This window comes from Podarcis liolepis (genome assembly GCF_965112155.1).
Source record: "Podarcis liolepis genome assembly, chromosome: 4".
Classification (NCBI taxonomy): domain Eukaryota; kingdom Metazoa; phylum Chordata; class Lepidosauria; order Squamata; family Lacertidae; genus Podarcis; species Podarcis liolepis.
In genome coordinates, this window is record NC_139558.1 from 52,852,315 (window position 1) to 52,872,096 (window position 19,782).

Consider the following 19,782-nt stretch of genomic DNA (forward strand, 5'->3'; position numbering starts at 1 on the left):
TTTGTCTCCTAACAGCATGCTATTTTTATGCCTGTTTTTATAATGTATTTATGCTGATTTGCAATATTTTTTGTGCTGATTTGTGCACCAGTGGAGAAAGACAGTATGCATATTTTTAGATGTTCAAGAGATGCAACAGTGAGTGTCCATCAGGCCTAAATCATATGCCTGCAAATCCAAACTCCATTTCCATTTCCAAAAATAAAGTAATATGGAGTCAGATCCTCAAGTTTTTACACTTCACTAAAATGCCTCCACCAGCGGAAGGCATTTTAGTACTGTATCTAAAGTAGACTCCTGGAACAGCATTGCTTGACAGATAGATGAGAACTTCAGATCAGCATATAGCAAAAATCCTCTTTCACTTGTAAACCTGCTTACTGAAAAGTATTATTCAGGAAATCTTAAATTGTTTCCTTAGGAATTCCCCTGACAACTGCAGTGTGGCAAAAGGAGGAAAGATGTCCAGCAACACAGAAAACGTTGGCATGAACTATGGAAGCTATATGGAAGAAAAGCACATCCCACCACCAAACATGACCACCAATGAACGGAGAGTTATTGTTCCAGCAGGTGAGAAGACAAATGTTTTTAAATAACCTTTTTAAACTGGGCCCGCCCAGTTGGCCATTCAGCTTAAACTCCTTTAGTTCCATACTGATTTCAGCAGGAGCCTGGTGTACATACTTAGGAATATATCAGTTGCAGCTTGCCCGGTGAGGTGGCGCTAGCTTCCTGGCCATTTCATTGGTTGTAGGGGCGTTGTTGTACCAAGATGGGAAGCGAGAAGCTGTTGGAGAGATGTCAGAGAATTCTAGTGAAAACAGAAAAGGAAACAGAAATTCATGCAGTTTTCTTGTTCATCCTGCAGTCTAGAATGGAAATCACGCAAGCCAATATGATTGGTATTCATTCACATAGGTGTGTTTCAAAGTCTGTAAGTAATATGTAATTATAGTAATTACTTTTTTACATTGTTTTGATGCTTCATTTACACTGAAATCAATGTAAGTCACAAAAATCATGTAAATAGGCAATGTATGTAACTTGCATTAAATAGTGGACAGTGAAGCAAATAGCATAATATTTGGCAGAAACTGAACTGCAGCAGAATGGAAACAGCACTGGTTGTGATGAATACAGTTTGGAAGGGAAATCGCTGCCTTCTGACATCCCTATAAAGGGTACACTGATCAAGTTATGGATCTCTGTGTGTGATCCAGCCCACAACTAAGCATTTCTAGTCTTCTGTAGGATTTTATGAGAATAGGCAGACCACGTAAGCCTTATGGCAGAAGAAAAGAGACATGAACTGCCAGTTGGAATGAACTGAAGTTATTCCCTGGAGCTCTTAAGGATATCAACACCCCATCGAGTCCAGATATATATCAACTGAATTCAAGCCTCCATAACAGCAATTTTGCATTTTCATAAACAGGCAATTAAATTTTTGATAAGTACAATATAAATTATTAGCTATACTGTGGTCAATTGTATCTTTTGTGGTAGAGCCCCTAGATCTAAAGCAGTAATTAGTACACACACATATACCTGCTGGCAAAAGATGTACAAGTAAATGATAATCTAGGATGGCTAGTGTGTTAGATATGGATGGAGGAACTAGTGCTCTGTTGAATTTTTGTTGAATTTCTGGCATAAAAGTAGCTATTCCAGCTGATTATCACTGCTGGTAAACCTTGAACATCAAATGGGGTTGTTGATTCCTCTGTTTTATGCACATTTTGGAGAGTCAAAAACTAATCATAATATTCCCTTATCATTTGTGCTTTACATTGGTATATGGGGCTAATCTTTAATGAAAAGAAGATTGACCTTTACTCATGCTACTCTAAAAGGAATATATATTCTACTTCTGCTGCATTGCTTAACTTTCCCAGAGTTATATAGTGACATGAATCTATAGGAAAATTAGATGTGGCTAAAACGACAAGTTGAAATTCTGTCAGTTATTTGTCAAGCTACACACTTGTTGCATAATATTCTACACATACTCAGATAAAGCTTTGCTAACAAACTGATTCAGTGGATGATAAAAATGTTCTGAAACAAGCCACAAAGCAGCAGCACTTCCCAAGCAATCTGGTCCAAAAATGGGCCATTGATACATTTCCCAGTCTCTGAACCGTGAGTGATCATAAATAGCTTTCTTCTATCCACATCTGTCTTAAATACATTTGGAAATTGATGTAAATGTTGTTCAGGGAGCAAGAGGTCTGTAGGCATAAACAGCTGTTTGCTGAGCTGCACAAGAAATATTTGAGCAAAGTCCTGCTATCTGACTGCCAGATGTTTTTCATTTATACACAGCCATTACAGATTGCAGGATGATGTGGCAAAGAAAAAAGAAAAAGGGGGTGGGGGAGCGAGATTAATAGTTCACAGCTAAGCTGGGTCACTGTGTAGGGCCTGGTGTTCATATGTCTTGCTGGACCACTTCCATGAATTAGAAGAGAGTGACACTGAATTACTGTGGTTGCACTCGTGCCTGCAGAATTGGTTTCAGTGGAGGGCATTGGGTGACTATACCTCATTCTCTGGCTGTTAAGCTGAGGAGAGGACCCATTCTGTCCCCAGTGCTGCTCAATATCTGCATGAAGCCATTGAGAGCAGTCAGTAGAGGATTTGGGGTGTGGTATCATCACAAGTCTGATGACACACAGCTCTGTTTCTCTGTATCGCTCAATCAGGTGTAGCCATGCTTGGACACAGTGGTGGGCTGGATGAGGGCTAATGCGTTGAAGCTGAATCATAACAAGCTGGATGTTCTAGGAGTAGGTGGCTTCCATGCACTGGAATCAAGCAGTTTACCTGTTCTGGACAAGGTTGCATTCTTCTTTAAAGAGCAGGGGTGTAGTTGGGGCTGCTCATTGAGCAATGGTTGACACCAGGGCGAGGGGGTGTTGCTTGCAAAGGTCAGAAGATGATAGGCTATGCTTAAGACCAAGTTTGCCAGGCTTGATATTCAGCAGGTAATGGATGACAGCCTTTTTGAACTGTCAGACGAAACTGATGAGACCAACAAAGTGTGGATTGGTTCTAAGACACAGAAAGGTGGGAACCTGACAAGCCCATTAGATAAGCAGGGAATCTGGTGAATATATCTTTAAAAGAAGGAATGCAGCAGTGGAGGATTGGGCATCTGCTTTGGAACTAGTGGAGGTGAAAACTGAAGTCATTTTGGATCAAATTGTGGGGGGAATCGGGGGGGGGAATCAGTCTGAATTGCAGTTCTAAGAATTGTGATGGAAGACCTGTTAATGGCTTGGGATCAGTAGTCAAGAGATCAAGGGTAGAAAGTGTGCAAAAGAGGGAGCACCCTGACAATTTGCTTTCTGCAGGAGGACCACCAGCAACCGAACCCTGAATTCCATTTACTGTAGGGTGTGTGGACAGGAAAAGAGCTGTGCACACCCGGTTCCTCAAAATTGAGAGGAGTGACTATTCCAATGACTTGGAAATGGCCCTACATATTTGATGCTTCCCTGTCTGACCTGAATGGCAGATTCCTCCTAGACAAAGGTTCCGTTGGTTCTTAGACATCATTGTTGGAGTGCTTCTATGCTTCTAATACAGGACAGTATGGCTTCTTTCAAACTTTTTTTGGACACTTGGCAAAACTTCAAAACCTATGGGTCAATATGATAGCTACTTTTTGAGGTCATGACCTGTGGGTGATGTTTTCTGCCATTTTTAAAATTTATTTTTTACTATTGAACCACAAGTCACATTTGCAGCCACTTTTCAGGGCCTTCTGAATATATTTGTTCATCTAGATCTTTGTGATTTCCTGATTCCTGACTATTGAGAACTGTTCTGGAAACTAACTTTATGGTTGCATTTTAATTTGTGTTTATTAAAATGTTAGCTTACTGGTTTTGCTTATTGATTCTCTTTTAAGGTTGTAATCTGCCTTGCAATCAATATGGAAAGTGGCTTAACAATAAATAAATGCAATTTATAAATAAATAATAAATAAATGGCATACCTTGACTAAAGAGTACAAAGGGCTACAGTGGAAAGGGTAGTTAGTTCCACTTTAGCATAATGTCTTCTCACAATAAGCACTATTCAAGATACATGACGAGAAAAATGAATGCTCAGGCATGTTTTTGAAAGTGTGCCAACCACTCTGCCTCAGGCATTAGGTGCAATTTACACCCAACTGAATTCAGTAAAAGAGTTTCCATTGAGTTCAATGGGGATAGATGGCACACATCCAGTTTTCGCCTAAGTTTTGGTTCCTTTTGGTGGAATAAACAGATTCCTGGGACGAACACACTGTGCCAGAATAATTAATACTGGCTTGTATTCAGTGTAGCACTAAGTAACACATTCCGATGGTGCAAAGATTTATGCTTATACACAAAAATTTCCTCTCCCCAGGTACCCCCTAAATCTCCTCTGGGTTTCCCCCCCAATCATCCACATCAGATTTGGGAAGGGTAACAGAATGTGCATGGGGAGGGGAGGGGTGAAATCATAAACCCTTGTGCTAATGGAACAATTGCATTGGATGCTACCCATTGTTCAGTAGTGCATTTGCTATGGGGGAGAAGCTCAGTCAGTTTTGTAGCAGAACTCATTCTCCATAACATTAACACAATGAAACTTTCTGCTTTTCAAAACAGATCCCACATTATGGAGCACAGACCACGTACGCCAGTGGTTGGAATGGGCAGTCAAAGAATATGGCCTGCCAGATGTGGACATTGTGCTGTTTCAGAATATTGATGGGAAGGAATTGTGTAAGATGACCAAAGATGACTTCCAGAGGCTAACACCAAGCTACAATGCAGACATTCTTCTCTCACACTTACACTACCTCAGAGAGAGTAAGAACCTTTTCTTTGTTGATGGCTTCCCCCCCCCCAAAAAAAAGTTTTGTCCACTGCAATTTCTACTGTAATGCTTATTTCAGATTTCTCTTTCAAATGCTATGCTCACAGTGTTCTTTAAGCAGAGTTCAAATCAGGGAAATTTTAACCATTTTAGATATTACCAAAAATCAGTTCAAACATAATCTATATTAAAAAACTGTAATGTTTTTTCTGGTCACATGCATTTCCTTTTTTCCATTACTGAAATGATCATTCTAAATGAGATTATATACATAATAATTTGAAAAGAAATTCCAGGCATGATTTTAAATGTGTGTGCACAAAGGAGCAGTTTATAAGACTCTCGTAGAAATAGGGCTTGTATGATGTTAGGGTGAACAAAAGAGTCCCCTGAATATAGATAAAATTAAACTAATAAGCAGCATTCAAAGATGAGAGGAGGAGAAAGCGAATTTGTTATCTGTGGTATAGACAATGTTGCATAACTGAATAATAACATGTCGAAGAACAATTTCTGTTTTTAAAAATCAGGCAGTGCAACACCAATATGACATTGTTTTTCACAGGCTTTCTAGTTGTCAGTATTTTCTACAATATTCTTAATTAAAGCCCTGCTTCCAGCATTATTATAAACCCACTCCCACAAAGAGCAGAATGAATTGATGCTAGACTGACCAATAAACAATCCTATCAGGATAAAAGAAAATGGTTATTAAGATAATTCTGAATATATATTTTTAAAATTTTGGTGTTGCTTTTTGTTTTGTAGCTCCTCTTCCACATTTGACTTCAGATGATGTTGATAAGGCCTTACAAAACTCTCCACGGTTAATGCATGCTAGAAATACAGGTAATGCTGTCACGACTCCCCTCCCTATAGGCCATTTTTTTAAAGTTAAGGTTATCTATGTGACAAATGCATGCTAACTGTAAATTAAGAAAGAAAGGCAGGGTTTAAGAGTGTAATATGCTTCCTAGTATTGGTGGGAATTGCTTTCTCTCTCTCTTGCTCACACACACACACACACACACACACACACACAAGCCATACACAGATAAACCATTTAGGCTCAGATACAGTAATTGATTTGGATGAAGCTCTTCATGAGTTCTCTTAGAAGGAAATATGGCCTCTGAGAAAGAGAATATTCATGTACCTACACCCTTTTTTATGTGCATGAACACATACATGCAAGCACTCAGATAATACTCTCACTATTGCTTCTCATCCCAAGAGTGAAACATAAAAAAGAAGAAGAGCAGACACGTGTAGCTCAGCTGTGCCATTTCCAGTGGGAGATTGGATGTTTGGTCTCCCTTGCTTGGAAAAAGCCCCCATATAAAAGTAGCATGTTAGAGATTAGAGAGCACTAGCCTAGTCTGCTCCCTAATCTTCAAATTTTGTGTACGGGAGATCTGTATAAATCTATTATGCAACTGAATATCTTAATGAGAGAAGAGTGAAACAGGTCATCTGAACAAACAGCCATGGTGTACCTCTCAAGCACTTTTGAAAGCATGGCCTGTATCCAAGTAGAGCGTAATTTAAATGTAGGGATCTGCATTCAGTGTCTTTGATCGACTGATGCAGGTCTATGGGTTTGCTGTAGCAGGAGCAAATGTGTGCTGTATTGAGCTGGCCATCCGAAAGAGTGCTCTCTTGAACATGGCACACCATGTACAGAATGCCCTTACTTAGGATGCCCACCTTGCAGCTGCACTGCCATCATTTCAGAGCCATGTGAAAGTTGTTGTTTTTTAATTCTCCCAGGCCTTCTATGTATTTTCAGGCATTTGTGCCACTGTTAATTTTTGGAGGTTTTGGCTCCCTCATTTGTTATTTACTGATTCATTTTTGTTGCATTGATGCTGTTTTTATTGGGGTTTTTTAATGATAAATCATCTTTTTGTAGCTGATTGATGGCCTCCCTGATAGCATCACTGCTGAAGGTGCAAGATATAGATGTTAAAATAAATTTATCTTGCAAGAAACACTGAACTCCTCAATTGCCTATATCCCAAAGGATATAATGGAAGGAAAGTACAGGGAACCATGCTACACAGGAAGCTGCCTTATAGAGAGTCAGACCAATGGTCCACCCAGCTCAGTGCTGTATACGCTGATCGCTGATGGGAGCAGCAGCTTCCCAGGGTTTCATATACTAAGTATTTCCCAAGCCTGCCTGGTTTGAACCTGAGACCTACTGCATGCAAAGCAGATACTCTGCCATTGAGCTATGGCCCTTTAATGAGCTATGGCACCACTCTGTTCCCAAACCATGTTCATACCGATGTAAAGACGGGGAACAAGCACCAGGGAAGCAGCCAATCTCCCCACTCTTGCAGAAGACCAAGAAGCATGGAAGGAATAAGTGTTAGTCCTTCACCTTCTGTTCTCTTATCACTTGTATGCCTCATATAGAGGCATCTTGTGCCAATTTTGTGGTTTGAGTTAGGTACCAGGCCACAATTTGGCCAGGATCTACTTTGTAGCTCAGCAGATCAGGTTATAACTTGGAGGGAGAGAAACTTCCCATTGGTTCTCTGTTTCTAGAAGTAAATTTGGTTCGTATGTGGGTTATAGGTAAGGAAACTAAAATCAAGCTCTTGAAATTGTGCATCAGAAGACAATGTAGATGTATGGAATTTCTGTATCTTTAATCTGATTAAATAAAAGTTTGGGATATCTCATTATCATGCCTGGGGGGTTTGATGACTTATAGTGACCAGAAATAACAACTCTATAAGGAATAGAAAGTTTATTCTTCTCTCTCGACAATGTTAGAAACTAACAGGGATTTTTCACTGTGATATTGTTGTTGTTACATCTATATCTTCCCTATCTTCCAGAATGGAACTCAAGGCAATGTACGTAAGGTTTCCCGATGGTCCCACATCTAGGCACTAATTAATATGCTTGATACAATTTTAAATAAATTGATATCACAACCCCCCTCTTTTGCTGTACACAAATGTCATCTTAGAACAGACATGATGTGCCATTCACCTCACTGTATCTTTTTTAAACACTCAGCTACACATACCCCTGATTTTTAAAGTAATATGGGAAGCAAGCACTGTTGTGCACTGCTGTTCTGTACTTCTGTTTTGTTATTAAATTTGTTGTTTTGTGGTTTTTATAATTATAATTGCACACTGTACTTATTTTAATTGTGATATATTTGTAACCTGCCCTTGGGACCATTTGACGAAGGGTGGGCTATGAGAACGTATATATATATATACATATGGATTTTCCACTATCCCTCTTTGTTCATTTTATTTATTCAGTTTATAGCTCACTTTTCCTCCAAAAAGTTATGAGTACTATATGTGATTCTTTCCAACTCCTCCTTTTTTATTTGAATCTGGATCTCCATGGTCCTAGTCCAAAACTGAAACCACTACACTGTACATTCTACATGTAAAAGGAATAGTAAGGAGCTTGTATGTTCCTTCCAACTCTACTTTCTTGTTGTTAGAATATTAATTTATCCAAGTCCATTTTACCCTGAAAAAAGTTTACCTTGGGTACAGCAGTTGTATGTATTAAGTGATGGTTCTGTGGCTATATATGGCTTACCAGGCTTCCTCATTTTCCCTGACAATAACCAGCTTATAGTGAATTACTTCATGCAATAACTAGGGATATGCAGGGTGGGGAAAATAATTGATATGCCTGATAAACCTAACACTGACTTCCACAAAGACTGAATAATAAACAAAACAAAACAAAAAAGCTTCTAATTAAATCAGTTGAAATGTTACTACAGTGCCTTCTAATTGGAAAATATGAATATTTTTCTTTCAATGTACTGTCCTGATTTCAGCTGAATACCTGATAGATCAGATGCTTTATCATAGTCCAATACACATATAGTTGTAAGTTTTGTTCCAAAACATATTGAAATGCAAAGTTATACTTATTTCCATTTTCTTCTTGTATCTAGGGGGTGCAGCTTTTATCTTCCCGAACACTTCCGTTTACCCTGAAACTGCACAAAGAATTACCACCAGGCCAGGTATGCAAATACACCATCCTATTTTCTCTATCTGCCTGTCTGTCTGTCTTTCTCTCTTTTTAAAGTGCTACAGTCTGGCTGGCTGTTCTTCCTATCCTGCTCTTTCCTCGTACACAGAAAACTAGTACTAGATATAAGACATATATAATTGTATAGAAGATTCCTCAATTATAAGTGTTTGGGCATCTGATTGAGCATGCAAATGCTGTTCTCTGTGGACAGGAGGCAGAGATGCACAAACAAACCCCATCCCTGATGTCTCCATGCATGTTGGCCACCCATGGTCAGTTTTTATTAAACAGGGAGGTTCTGCAGGAGGTGCTTACTCACATGAGTAGAATGTCTGGCCCAATCAGGGACTGGTTCCCAATCATGCAGGAGGTTTTATTTTAAGGTTTGGGTTAAAATAGCCACAGGTGTTGGATAGCCCAAGGCCATGAAAACGCTAGACAGGAATAGAAGGAGAACGTGTTTTAGCACTGTTTGTAAACTTTTGTGCAAGTGCTGGGGGAGGGGATCCATCTCCAATCTAGCAAGTACTATTATACTACCAACCTTACTGTATGCTTGTGAAACATGGACCACTTATAAACACCATCTCCAACTCCTTGAAAGATTCCATCAATGGTGTCTCAGAAAAATTTTACATATCGCTTGGGAAGAAGACTTTGGATTTGATATCCCACTTTATCACTATCCGAAGGAATCTCAAAGCAGCTAACAATCTCCTTTCCCTTCCTCCCCTACAACAAACACTCTGTGAGGTGAGTGGGGCTGAGAGACTTCAAAGAAGTGTGACTTCTGTCACCCAGCAGCTGCGTGTGAAGGAACAGAGACGCAAACCTGGTTCACCAGATTACGAGACTACCGCTCTTAACCACTACACCACACTGGCTCTCTAAGACAGGTGAACTAATACCAGAGTAGTGAAAGAAGCAAAAATCACCAGTGTCAAAGCAGTGATTCTTCAATATCAACTTCATTGGACTGGTCATGTTGTGCGGATGCCTGATTATCATCTTCCAAAGCAACTACTCTATTCTGAACTTAGAAATGGAAAACATAATGCTGGTGGTCAACAAAGAGGTTTAAAGACTCTCTCAAAGCAAATATTTTAAAATGTAGTGTAAACACTGGCAATTGGGAAACACTGGTCTGTGAGCGCTCCAATTGGATTTTCTTTACCAAAGGTGTCATGGACTTTGAAGACGCTCAAATTCAGGGCGAAAAGGAGAAACATGCTAAGAGGAAGGTACGCTTGGCAAACCTTCATCTTGATCAGCTCCTGCCCGGAACCCTATGTCTCCACTGTGGAAGGACGTGTAGATCCAGAATTGGCCTCCACAGTCACTTACGGACTCATTGTTAAGACCGTGTTCATGGAAAACAATCTTACTCGGCTATGAGTAATCGCCAAAGAACAATAATAATGTATTTAGTTGCTTCAAGAAATTATACCATGCAAATCTATACATGTTTATAATGTAGGAAAGGAAGAAAAGATTCATAGTTGTCTATCTGGTGGCAATTGCATGTTTTTAATTCATAACTGTGAGCAAGAGGTGTGTGCACATAAAGAATTTTGAAGCTTCTTAAGAATAGCATAGGAGCCAACTCCTAGGGGCTGAGAGGGCTTTGCCCCCCCCCAATAAAAGGCGATGGGCATTGCCATTCAAATGGTGTGCATGCACCATGTCATGTGATTATGTGGGGGAGGGCTTACCTGCCCCCTCCAGTATTTCATTCAAGGTGGCACCCCTGGGGCATAGATACAGAGCCTGCAGCTCCCTAAATATTGATACCCATGCTGGCTGGGACTTCTGGAAATTAGAATCGGAATCCAACAACATCTGGAGGGCCACTGGTTCTGCATATGAAATTATTTTGCAGAGTGGCGATTAGACAGATCACTGCAGGAGTGATTTTGATTTTAGATTTCCTGCAGTGCAGCTATCAACCATGTTGAATAGTGTGTCATCAGGAAAATTACTTATTTCAGAAACAATCATACATGGAGAAATTTGACCTTTGATAGTTATTTCTAGCTCACATATATTTGAGATAATTTCTTTTTTACACAGATATACCTTATGAACAGGCCAGGAGGTCAGCCTGGACAAGTCACAGTCATCCTGCTCCCCAGTCAAAAGGTAAAGTATCTTCTTTTTCTTTCATAACAGATAACATTACCTGGAAATGCCATAGCTGCTTCAGAAGAATTTGATTCTGACAATTAAATTTCAGGTGCAAACCAGCTTATTGAAGACCTTATATAAACAGGTTCAAATCATAGTTCATTTGTTGCTGTTTGGACTTTGGCCCGATTAGAGAATTAAATATCCATAGCAATTATGAGGATCTTTTCTTTAGGATCCAGAGTATAATATGTAACTGTGAACAGGGATGCGATTTCATATACTATACCTGGGTATTTACTGTTTGTTTGATCTTCATCTGATCCTGGTCCGTACCTTCCATGACTTTGCAGCTGTTTCATTTTAGTATACTATGACTTCAGAAAACTTCATGGTTGTTTTGTATCATATTATGTGAGGTGTGTGTGTGTGTGTGTATGTGTGTGTGTGTGAGAGAGAGAGAGAGAGAGAGAGAGAGCGAGCGCATCTGAAATGCTGAGTAGGGCAAAAGCGGGGACAAGTTGGATAGTTGGAGGGGTGGGGAAGTCAATAGGGAATGCAATTACAAAACATTGGGATTTCAGCTTTCTTGATAGGGACTCAGGCTCTACAGACAAAAGCCACTCATTGCCTTGATCTGGGCATTCAGTTCTGTTTTTCCCCCCTAGCAGCTCAAGCATCATCTTCAACAGTGCCCAAAACAGAAGACCAGCGCCCTCAGTTAGGTATGTCTACCTGCAGCTATTCCCCATTGGCATAAATCCCCTAAAAGGGCCATTTTGGGGGTGTGGGGAGGGATGGGACAGGGCAAAAAGAGACTTATACCTATTCCAAACCACTTTCAGCTCAGTCACATGACCTAGCACACGGTATAGGGCAAACTCCTCCAAGTTCCATCCGAACATAGTTTAGAATAGGGGTAACTTGAGCTTTCTTATAAGTTACACCAACTTTCTTTAGATAAGATTGTTCTGCCAGGTGCAGCTCTATCAATCACAGGCGGTCAACATAATTCAAGATTAGTTTTGCATTGTAATATAGTTTAAAATAAAGATCTGTGTAGCATTTATTTCTTTTAATTAATATAAAATCCCTTATTTTTGCAAAATATGCCATAGCTGTTTAACCAGATTCTGATTATACACATTACTGTATAACCTATATTTGAAAAAGCTTTCTTAATATCTTTACAGCATTTTGGTTTATGTCTCTCTCTTTTTAACCTTTCTCTAGATCCCTACCAAATTCTTGGCCCAACCAGCAGCCGTCTTGCAAATCCAGGTAGGAAAAATAGTACTGCATTAGGATGTTTATCTAGAAAATTCATATAGCAAAGCCCATGGAAATTTATTGCACACTTAACACCAGCGTGGTAGAAATACATCAGGGATGTATGGACTCCAACTCCCATCAGTCAATTGCAAAGGATGATGGGAGGTATAGGCAAGCAACATCTGGAAGGCTACAGACTCTACATTCCTAAAACAGATATTGTATTCTTCTTTCTTTCCTTTATAAACACCATTAGATCCTCACAACATATTACATCATTGTAGAAACATAACTTATTGTTACTGATAGATGAAGTTGGCATTGTCAAAATCATGAGTGAACTTAAATAACTGACTAGAAGCTAACAGGAGCAAATAGGGAAATAGAGGCATCTAAGAAGGTCATCACCACAACTAACCCACCCATGTCACTGATTGAAAGAGGTTTGCAACATAACATGTTGGCTGCTGCTTGAGAAAAAGAAGTAGACTCATATAAGCAGTAACTTGGTGCCTTAGATCATTAAAAGCTAATGACAACAACCAAACCTAATTGTATCTTGCACTGGTAAGAGATGCTAACCAACCCTAACACTATTGCCATTATTATTATTATTATTATTATTATTATTATTATTATTATACTATTAAATCCAGTGATTGGCTGTGTTAATCTTACTGTGCAAAATTTGTTCAGATTTCTCTGGTCTTCATAAGTAAAGAAAACAGTATATTATAACATGGCCTACAGAACCTGATTAAATGTTCCAGTTTGATTTTGGTAGATAAGCAGTCCTTCAAATACTTTCTCACCAGAATCTGGCACAGCTGAAAATACAAAGCTAAATGTTTTCCATCCATTACTCATTTCATTTTTCCTATTTTTCCTCCTGCCCACAGGAAGTGGGCAGATACAGCTATGGCAGTTCTTGCTGGAGCTTCTGTCAGATAGCTCCAATTCCAATTGTATCACCTGGGAGGGCACAAATGGAGAGTTCAAGATGACTGACCCTGATGAAGTAGCCCGACGCTGGGGGGAGAGGAAGAGCAAACCCAACATGAACTATGACAAGCTCAGCCGTGCTCTCCGTTACTACTACGACAAAAATATAATGACTAAAGTCCATGGTAAGCGTTACGCCTACAAGTTTGACTTCCATGGGATTGCTCAAGCTCTGCAGCCACATCCTCCAGAATCATCCATGTACAAATATCCATCAGACCTGCCCTACATGAGCTCCTACCATGCACATCCCCAGAAAATGAACTTCGTTGCTCCCCATGCTCCAGCTTTGCCTGTCACTTCCTCCAACTTTTTTGCCGGACCCACTCCATACTGGAATTCACCAGCTGGAAGTATCTATCCTAACACTAGGCTCCCGGCCACCCACATGCCTTCTCACCTTGGCACTTACTACTAAAGGAAGAAACAAAATGATAAGAGGACATTTCTCCAAGGAATACAATGAATTTTATTGGAGGATATGAGCAAAAAGTGCCTAAAAGACATGACAAGGTTGACTGGGACCGAAAAATGCCATATACAAATGCTTTTTTTTAAATAAAAAAAAAGGATTACAGGAGAGTATTAAAGAAATTTAAAGATGCTATTATGTAAATTGTATGTTGACATTGAACTTACACATCAAACAATGAAATACTGTTCTAGGTAGAAAAGTATGTAATGACGAACTATAAAATGGGTTTCAGAAAAGTTTATAAGCTTTTACGTCACAATTGATATGCTAATGCATATTGGGATTCTACTACAGCAATATAAGGATAATTCTGTTACAGACTAGGATACTATCTGCATTTAAAAACAAAAACAAAAACCTACAGAACAGTGTCATAAATATTTGTTTCTCAGTGCAGCAGTTTCAGCTGGGATGAACTTAAATACATTCCATTATTAAGAGGGAGGGATCAGCTATTTCAAAACTGTGAAGACAATGCAAGCTTTACGATTCCTTGACAGTGTTAAAGAGCTCTGAGCCAAATATTGGGACTGAGAATGTGCTGAAGGGCAAGTGTGTGATTGTAGACAAAAGGGCACAACACACCAGGAAGTCCTCTAGTGCAAGTTCTACTAAAATGAACTGGACCTGCACAAGAGCCCCTGGGTCGGATACATGAAGTGGAAAGGGGTAAGAGAAGGAAAGAGTCATAAGAGTGAAGGTGATTTCCTGTAGATATAGGGGAAACTGAAAACTGGACAGTGTTTGAACTATGAAGAATTACTTGTTTGGACTTGAGAAATATTCTGTTGACTATTATGCCATTTCCAGTATTATCAAAGAAAAGACTTGATTTTTTTATTAAGTCTAAGAAGGGGGAAGTTGTAGTATCAGAGTATGCATCTCTTTATAAAAATGTAAAACTGGAATTGTCTGATATTTAAAAGTGACGCTTAGGACCTCATTCTTCTAAAGGGAATTTGTTTTCTACTGGTTGAAGGTAAGAGACAATCCCCAGTTGCCAAAGTCTGAAATCATATAGATATTTTTGTTAGGCAGCGCCAGTTTTTCTTTTCCGAGTCGCGAACGCTGTGCGTTTGTCAGAATGAAATATACAAGTCAACGTTATTTTTTTTTTCTTTTTATATAATAATTATATAACTTATGCATTTATACACTACGAGTTGATCTCGGCCAACCAAAGACACAGAAAGGGACAATCAGAAATATTGTGGCCTTGAATTTTAACTCTGTATGCTTCATGTTTACATTATGAACTTAACTAGTACTTAGAAAGCAGAATGTATGTAATAAAATAAGCTTGGCCTAGCATGGCAATTCAGATTGACACTGTAGTCTGCATTTTTGTGACTTTGGGGCCAGCTGTGTTTTGTTCAAAATGCAATTTCCTTTTTTATTATCTTCAAAAGTGTTATAAATGTGGGCAGTCTTGGAAAAGCTAAATACATGCACATACTAAAGGATAAGGAAAAGGGGGCACATTACCGCATCGGCCTGAATATAAGCCTCAATTTCCCCCCCAAATTCTGACTGTGAAAAGTTAAAGTGCGTCTTAAATCCATGACCTTACAAAAATTGGCTCCTTTCGGGCCGCTCATCCCTCCGCCGCCGCCGCCCACCTCTTGCAAGGGCAGGCACAGGAGCCGCGGTTGAGAGAGATGCTGTGCTGCGCTGGGCCTCTCCCAACCGCGGCTCCTATGCCTGATCTTGCGAGTGGCAGAGGCGGCAGAGGAGGAACAAGCAGCCCAAAAGCAGTCCTTTCAGGCTGCTTGTTCTTCCTCCTCCGCTGCTGCCACCACCAGGTTAGTGGTGTGGTGAACTGGCTTATAGCCAAGACAATAAGTTTTCCCAGTTTTTTGTGCGAAAATTAGGTGTCTCAGCTTATATTTGGGTCGGCTTATACTCGAGTATATACGGTAATTGGCTTGTGGAAAAGAGATATATACCAGCACATTCATTTTGGGAAGTGGAGCTCTAAAGATCCTCTTGTGTCTCCCTCCTTCAGACTGCTTTGTTATATTGTTCCCTTTTGGAGTCCTATAAAAGAACTTTATGCCTCTCCTCCTGGCCATATTCATGGCCAGAGTTCCATTTCATTCTGCTGCCATGGCTCTAGCCTTGCAACGGGTTCCTCCCTCTGCCAAGCATGCAAGCTGCCACAGCCATGTGTTATATGGAGTTTCTAAGAGCCGATATAGAGTCATTTTGTAGGTTCTCTATCGGTAGGAGAAAATAACAGGGGCCAACCAGAGAATATTGAGAAGCAAAGCAGCTAGTAAGCATGATCTTTATTAAACTGTTGGAACAGGGTTCCCCGCTCACCCCAAGCAGGGAGGGTGAAGAGGAACCCCAAACATTGGTGTGCATGCTCATATATAAAGGTAAAGGTACCCCTGCCCGTACGGGCCAGTCGTGACCGACTCTAGGGTTGCGCGCTCATCTCGCTCAAGAGGCCGGGAGCCGGCGCCGTCCGAAGACACTTCCAGGTCACGTGGCCAGCGTGACGAAGCTGCTCTGGTGAGCCAGCACCAGCGCAGCACACGGAAACGCCGTTTACCATCCCGCTATAAAGCGGTACCTATTTATCTACTTGCACTTAGGGGTGCTTTCGAACTGCTAGGTGGGCAGGAGCTGGGACCGAACGACGGGAGCTCACCCCCCCGCGGGGATTCGAACCACCGACCTTACGATCAGCAAGTCCTAGGCACTGAGATTTTACCCACAGCGCCACCCGCATCCCTTTGCTCATATATAGACATTTGAAAATTGCCTCCCCTGTAGCTCAAGATCACCATCATCTTAGAATTCCTATAACACGTACCATTAGACATCTTCTGTCAGACCTTGTAGAATGGGCAGCTGGAAGATGCATCAAGCTGAACACAGAAACAGGGACTGCAGGATAAAGGTAAGAGAGTTGAGGAAAAGCTTTGAGGCTGATGAAGGGGAAGAAAAGGGAGGACTCGCATAAACTGTCTGCAGCATCATTTGTTTTAGGTTGTTAATAAACCTTTGGCTACTATCATCCTCAGAACATATTATCATTGCTGCTTGACCTACACTGTACTGTGCCTGTCTCATTTATTTTGAAGATGCATCTCATAACTTTGCTACTATCGTTTTGAAGCTGATCATGTTTGAGAGTGAATCTCCAATCAAATTAAATTTGGGGTCAGGGCTGTTATCAGGAGTCAGCATTGTCATGGCCATACTGGGATCCACTACTGAGCCCTAGGATCCATCCCCTGGCAAGCATTGCTGCTGCTGCTTCTTACTGTTGCTGTATTTTCACCAGCCCCCTCCAAGTGTGCAAGCAATGATGAGAACAAGGAAGAGGAGGAACATTAAAATGTCTTCATGAAAATACTTAGGCTAGAGCACTGTATTGCCCCAAATATTTTTTCCCCATTTTCCCCCCAAATTCCGATTGTGAAAAGTTAAAGTGTTGCTTATATTCACGACCTTACAGTATCACTGCTGAAACCTGCCTGTGACTCCCAATTCTCCCCCGAGCTGTCAAAATGAAGGGGGATGGGGGGGGACTTAAGTTCTCCACATAACTGCATTAGTCTGCGAATTTTATTTCTTTTTAAGATCCTAGTGAAAATTTGTCAGCCGTTAAGTGCAAGTTTCTCCTAGTATAAGCATTTGTATAGGCAATGTTGCCTGCTTTGTATATTTTGCAAAGTTCCTTGATGTAATACATTTTATGACTTACCGGTACTTTCTTTCACTGATCTACTCATTTTTATGCACACACTCCCAAATATGGACATTTCTTTACAGATTTCTTGGTTGAAGAACCAAATCACAAAATTTGGTGAAGTGTGGATTTTGAAGCATAGCAGTGTTTGAGTTTGCATATTGTTTCAGAAAGTGTGAACTACCGTATTTTCTGCCCTATAGGACGCACTTTTTCCCCTCCAAAAATGAAGGGGAAATGTGTGTGCGTCCTATGGGGCAGGTCCCGCCAGGCTCCCTAGGCTTGCGGATAGCAGCCTGTTCTGGGGGCTGGGGTCGGGGGAAGCTTGGGCTTCCCCCGCCCCAGCCACGTGCCTGGGGGGGAAATAAATTTTTTTCTTTATTTCCCCCCAAAAAAACTAGGTGCGCCCTATGGGCCGATGCTCCCTATAGGGCGAAAAATACGGTATGTAGGTTCACATAAAAATCTTAACCGGACTGGGCTTTTAGTTGTTATAGGACAATCCTTGGGCTCACTTGGATTACCAAAGAAAGACACCAGCCAGGGATATAGGAGCAAAACAGCAGCCTGTAGGCCTGATTTTTATTTTAAAGGACTGTTGCAACAGGACCACCCACCACATGGAAGAAGCAGGAAGAAACCCAGAACAAAGGGATGCTTCCTCTTTTATACGTTTTCTCTTTTCCCATAAACATCTTCGGTGAAGCATCATGCAATCATGCATACATCATACATATGTCACAAACAGGGAGGGGTCTCTGGCAGAAACCGGTTCATCAGGTTATGCCCCCAACTCTCTCTTGCCCTCCACCTTACCCCCATCAAGTGATACAAAGAAAATACTTACAAGTTCCTGGGTTTCCTGGTCAGGTAATCACACCTCTTTGTCCTTAATCCATTCTTGGATGGTTTGCTATTGTCCATGTGATGACTATCTGTCTGACACCCATCTGCTAGGATGCAAGTGATGATCTCTTGTGCAAGAGGCTGCTAAGTATGTGGTCTCAGGCCTGAGGGATAATGGCTGCCCACATCCCAGACTCCCCCATTGGTAGCCATTCCTTTCCTGAACAGAACAAAGTTGGAATGATGCAAATCCATACTGGAGCGATATTATATGACTTTCTAAACTTGTCCCAGTGAGGCCAGTACATAGATACATTTATCAGTGAATTGTTGCATTTGGTAATGTGGAGGGGAGGCCCTTTGAATAGAGATAGGAAAAAACTGTGATGAAGTGTTTTGTGGGGACATTTGCAGGAGTGATAGTGTTGATTTTGGTAGTCGGGGTGTGTGTGTATGATGTCTGCTGGAGGGACACCCCCCAAAAAATAAACCTTTACATAAATTCCTGTAACATAGTGTTACAGCTCCAGCTCTCTGAAATCAATTACCAGCTGAAATCAGGCATGCACCTAGTATGAGAAAGTGTTTAGGTGCTTACCGAAGACATTTTATTTTAAAAGGTTTTCCCTGAGGTGTAACCCAATCATTTATGGAAGATCCATTGTATATTTGGTGAAACGGTTTCATTGTTTCTAGAGTTTTTATGAATGTTTTTATTGTTTTAGGGTTTGCTGGATGTATTTTATTGTTCTTAGAGTTTGTAATTCGGTGTTTTATTCTGTTTTTATTGCTTTATGCCATGCAGCAGTCTATAAATTTGTATGAAAATAAAAACATCATCCCCCTTCCCTACTCAGCATTGAAGAGAATGTAGGGATCCTTAATTGCAGAAAACTTGTTGAGATCATCAGATACTTGCAGAGATTTGGACAGGGAAGATAATGTGGAATTACATCTTATTGTTGTCTGCATTTTTATTTTTAAGTAATACAGTGGTACCTTGGTTCTCAAACTTTTTTTTTAAAATAATCTTTATTAAGTCTTACATTTTTATCATCAACATTTCAATCAAATAACCAAAAGTACCACACACACACCCTGTGACTTCCCTCAACTTCCTCTTCTGGTTTTTTCTTTTATACTATCCTCTCCTGCTTATTTTAACATATCTTAATTTTAAAAATCTTTAAATTGTAATATCGTTATACTCTTCTCATTTTTACATCGTCCTTATAATTCATATATTTATTTTGCTGATTGTGTTCACTCAAAACCTGCTAGCGAGTCCATTTCTTTACATTGTTTCTGTAAGTATGACATGAATGGTTCCCAATCTTACCTAAAAGTCTGTATGTCTTTGTCTCTCAGCCTTTCAGTTAGTTTCTGGTTTCTCTTCAGATCATATAAATCTTTCGCCTTTTACTTGGTTCTCAAACTTAATCCGTTCCAGAAGTCTGTTTCAAAACCA

At 40.3% G+C, this 19,782-nt stretch overlaps 1 protein-coding gene across 12 annotated transcripts in view; it reads left to right on the forward strand.

Annotated features, from left to right (window-relative positions):
- The window catches only part of ERG (ETS transcription factor ERG), a 111,244-nt gene extending 96,152 nt beyond the window's left edge, over window positions 1-15,092 (forward strand). For 7 of the 12 annotated variants that reach the window (XM_083500212.1, XM_083500211.1, XM_083500209.1 and 4 more), the window contains 8 exons: window positions 422-573; window positions 4,650-4,853; window positions 5,629-5,709; window positions 8,810-8,881; window positions 10,963-11,031; window positions 11,685-11,741; window positions 12,250-12,297; window positions 13,188-15,092. In XM_083500212.1, the coding sequence (XP_083356338.1) occupies window positions 422-573; window positions 4,650-4,853; window positions 5,629-5,709; window positions 8,810-8,881; window positions 10,963-11,031; window positions 11,685-11,741; window positions 12,250-12,297; window positions 13,188-13,708 (1,204 nt within the window). In that variant the 3' untranslated portion in view covers window positions 13,709-15,092. The remainder of the gene's footprint in view (window positions 1-421; window positions 574-4,649; window positions 4,854-5,628; window positions 5,710-8,809; window positions 8,882-10,962; window positions 11,032-11,684; window positions 11,742-12,249; window positions 12,298-13,187) is intronic. The other 5 variants (XM_083500214.1, XM_083500205.1, XM_083500215.1 and 2 more) reach the window with 3 other exon arrangements.
- The last annotated feature ends 4,690 nt before the right edge of the window (window positions 15,093-19,782 follow it).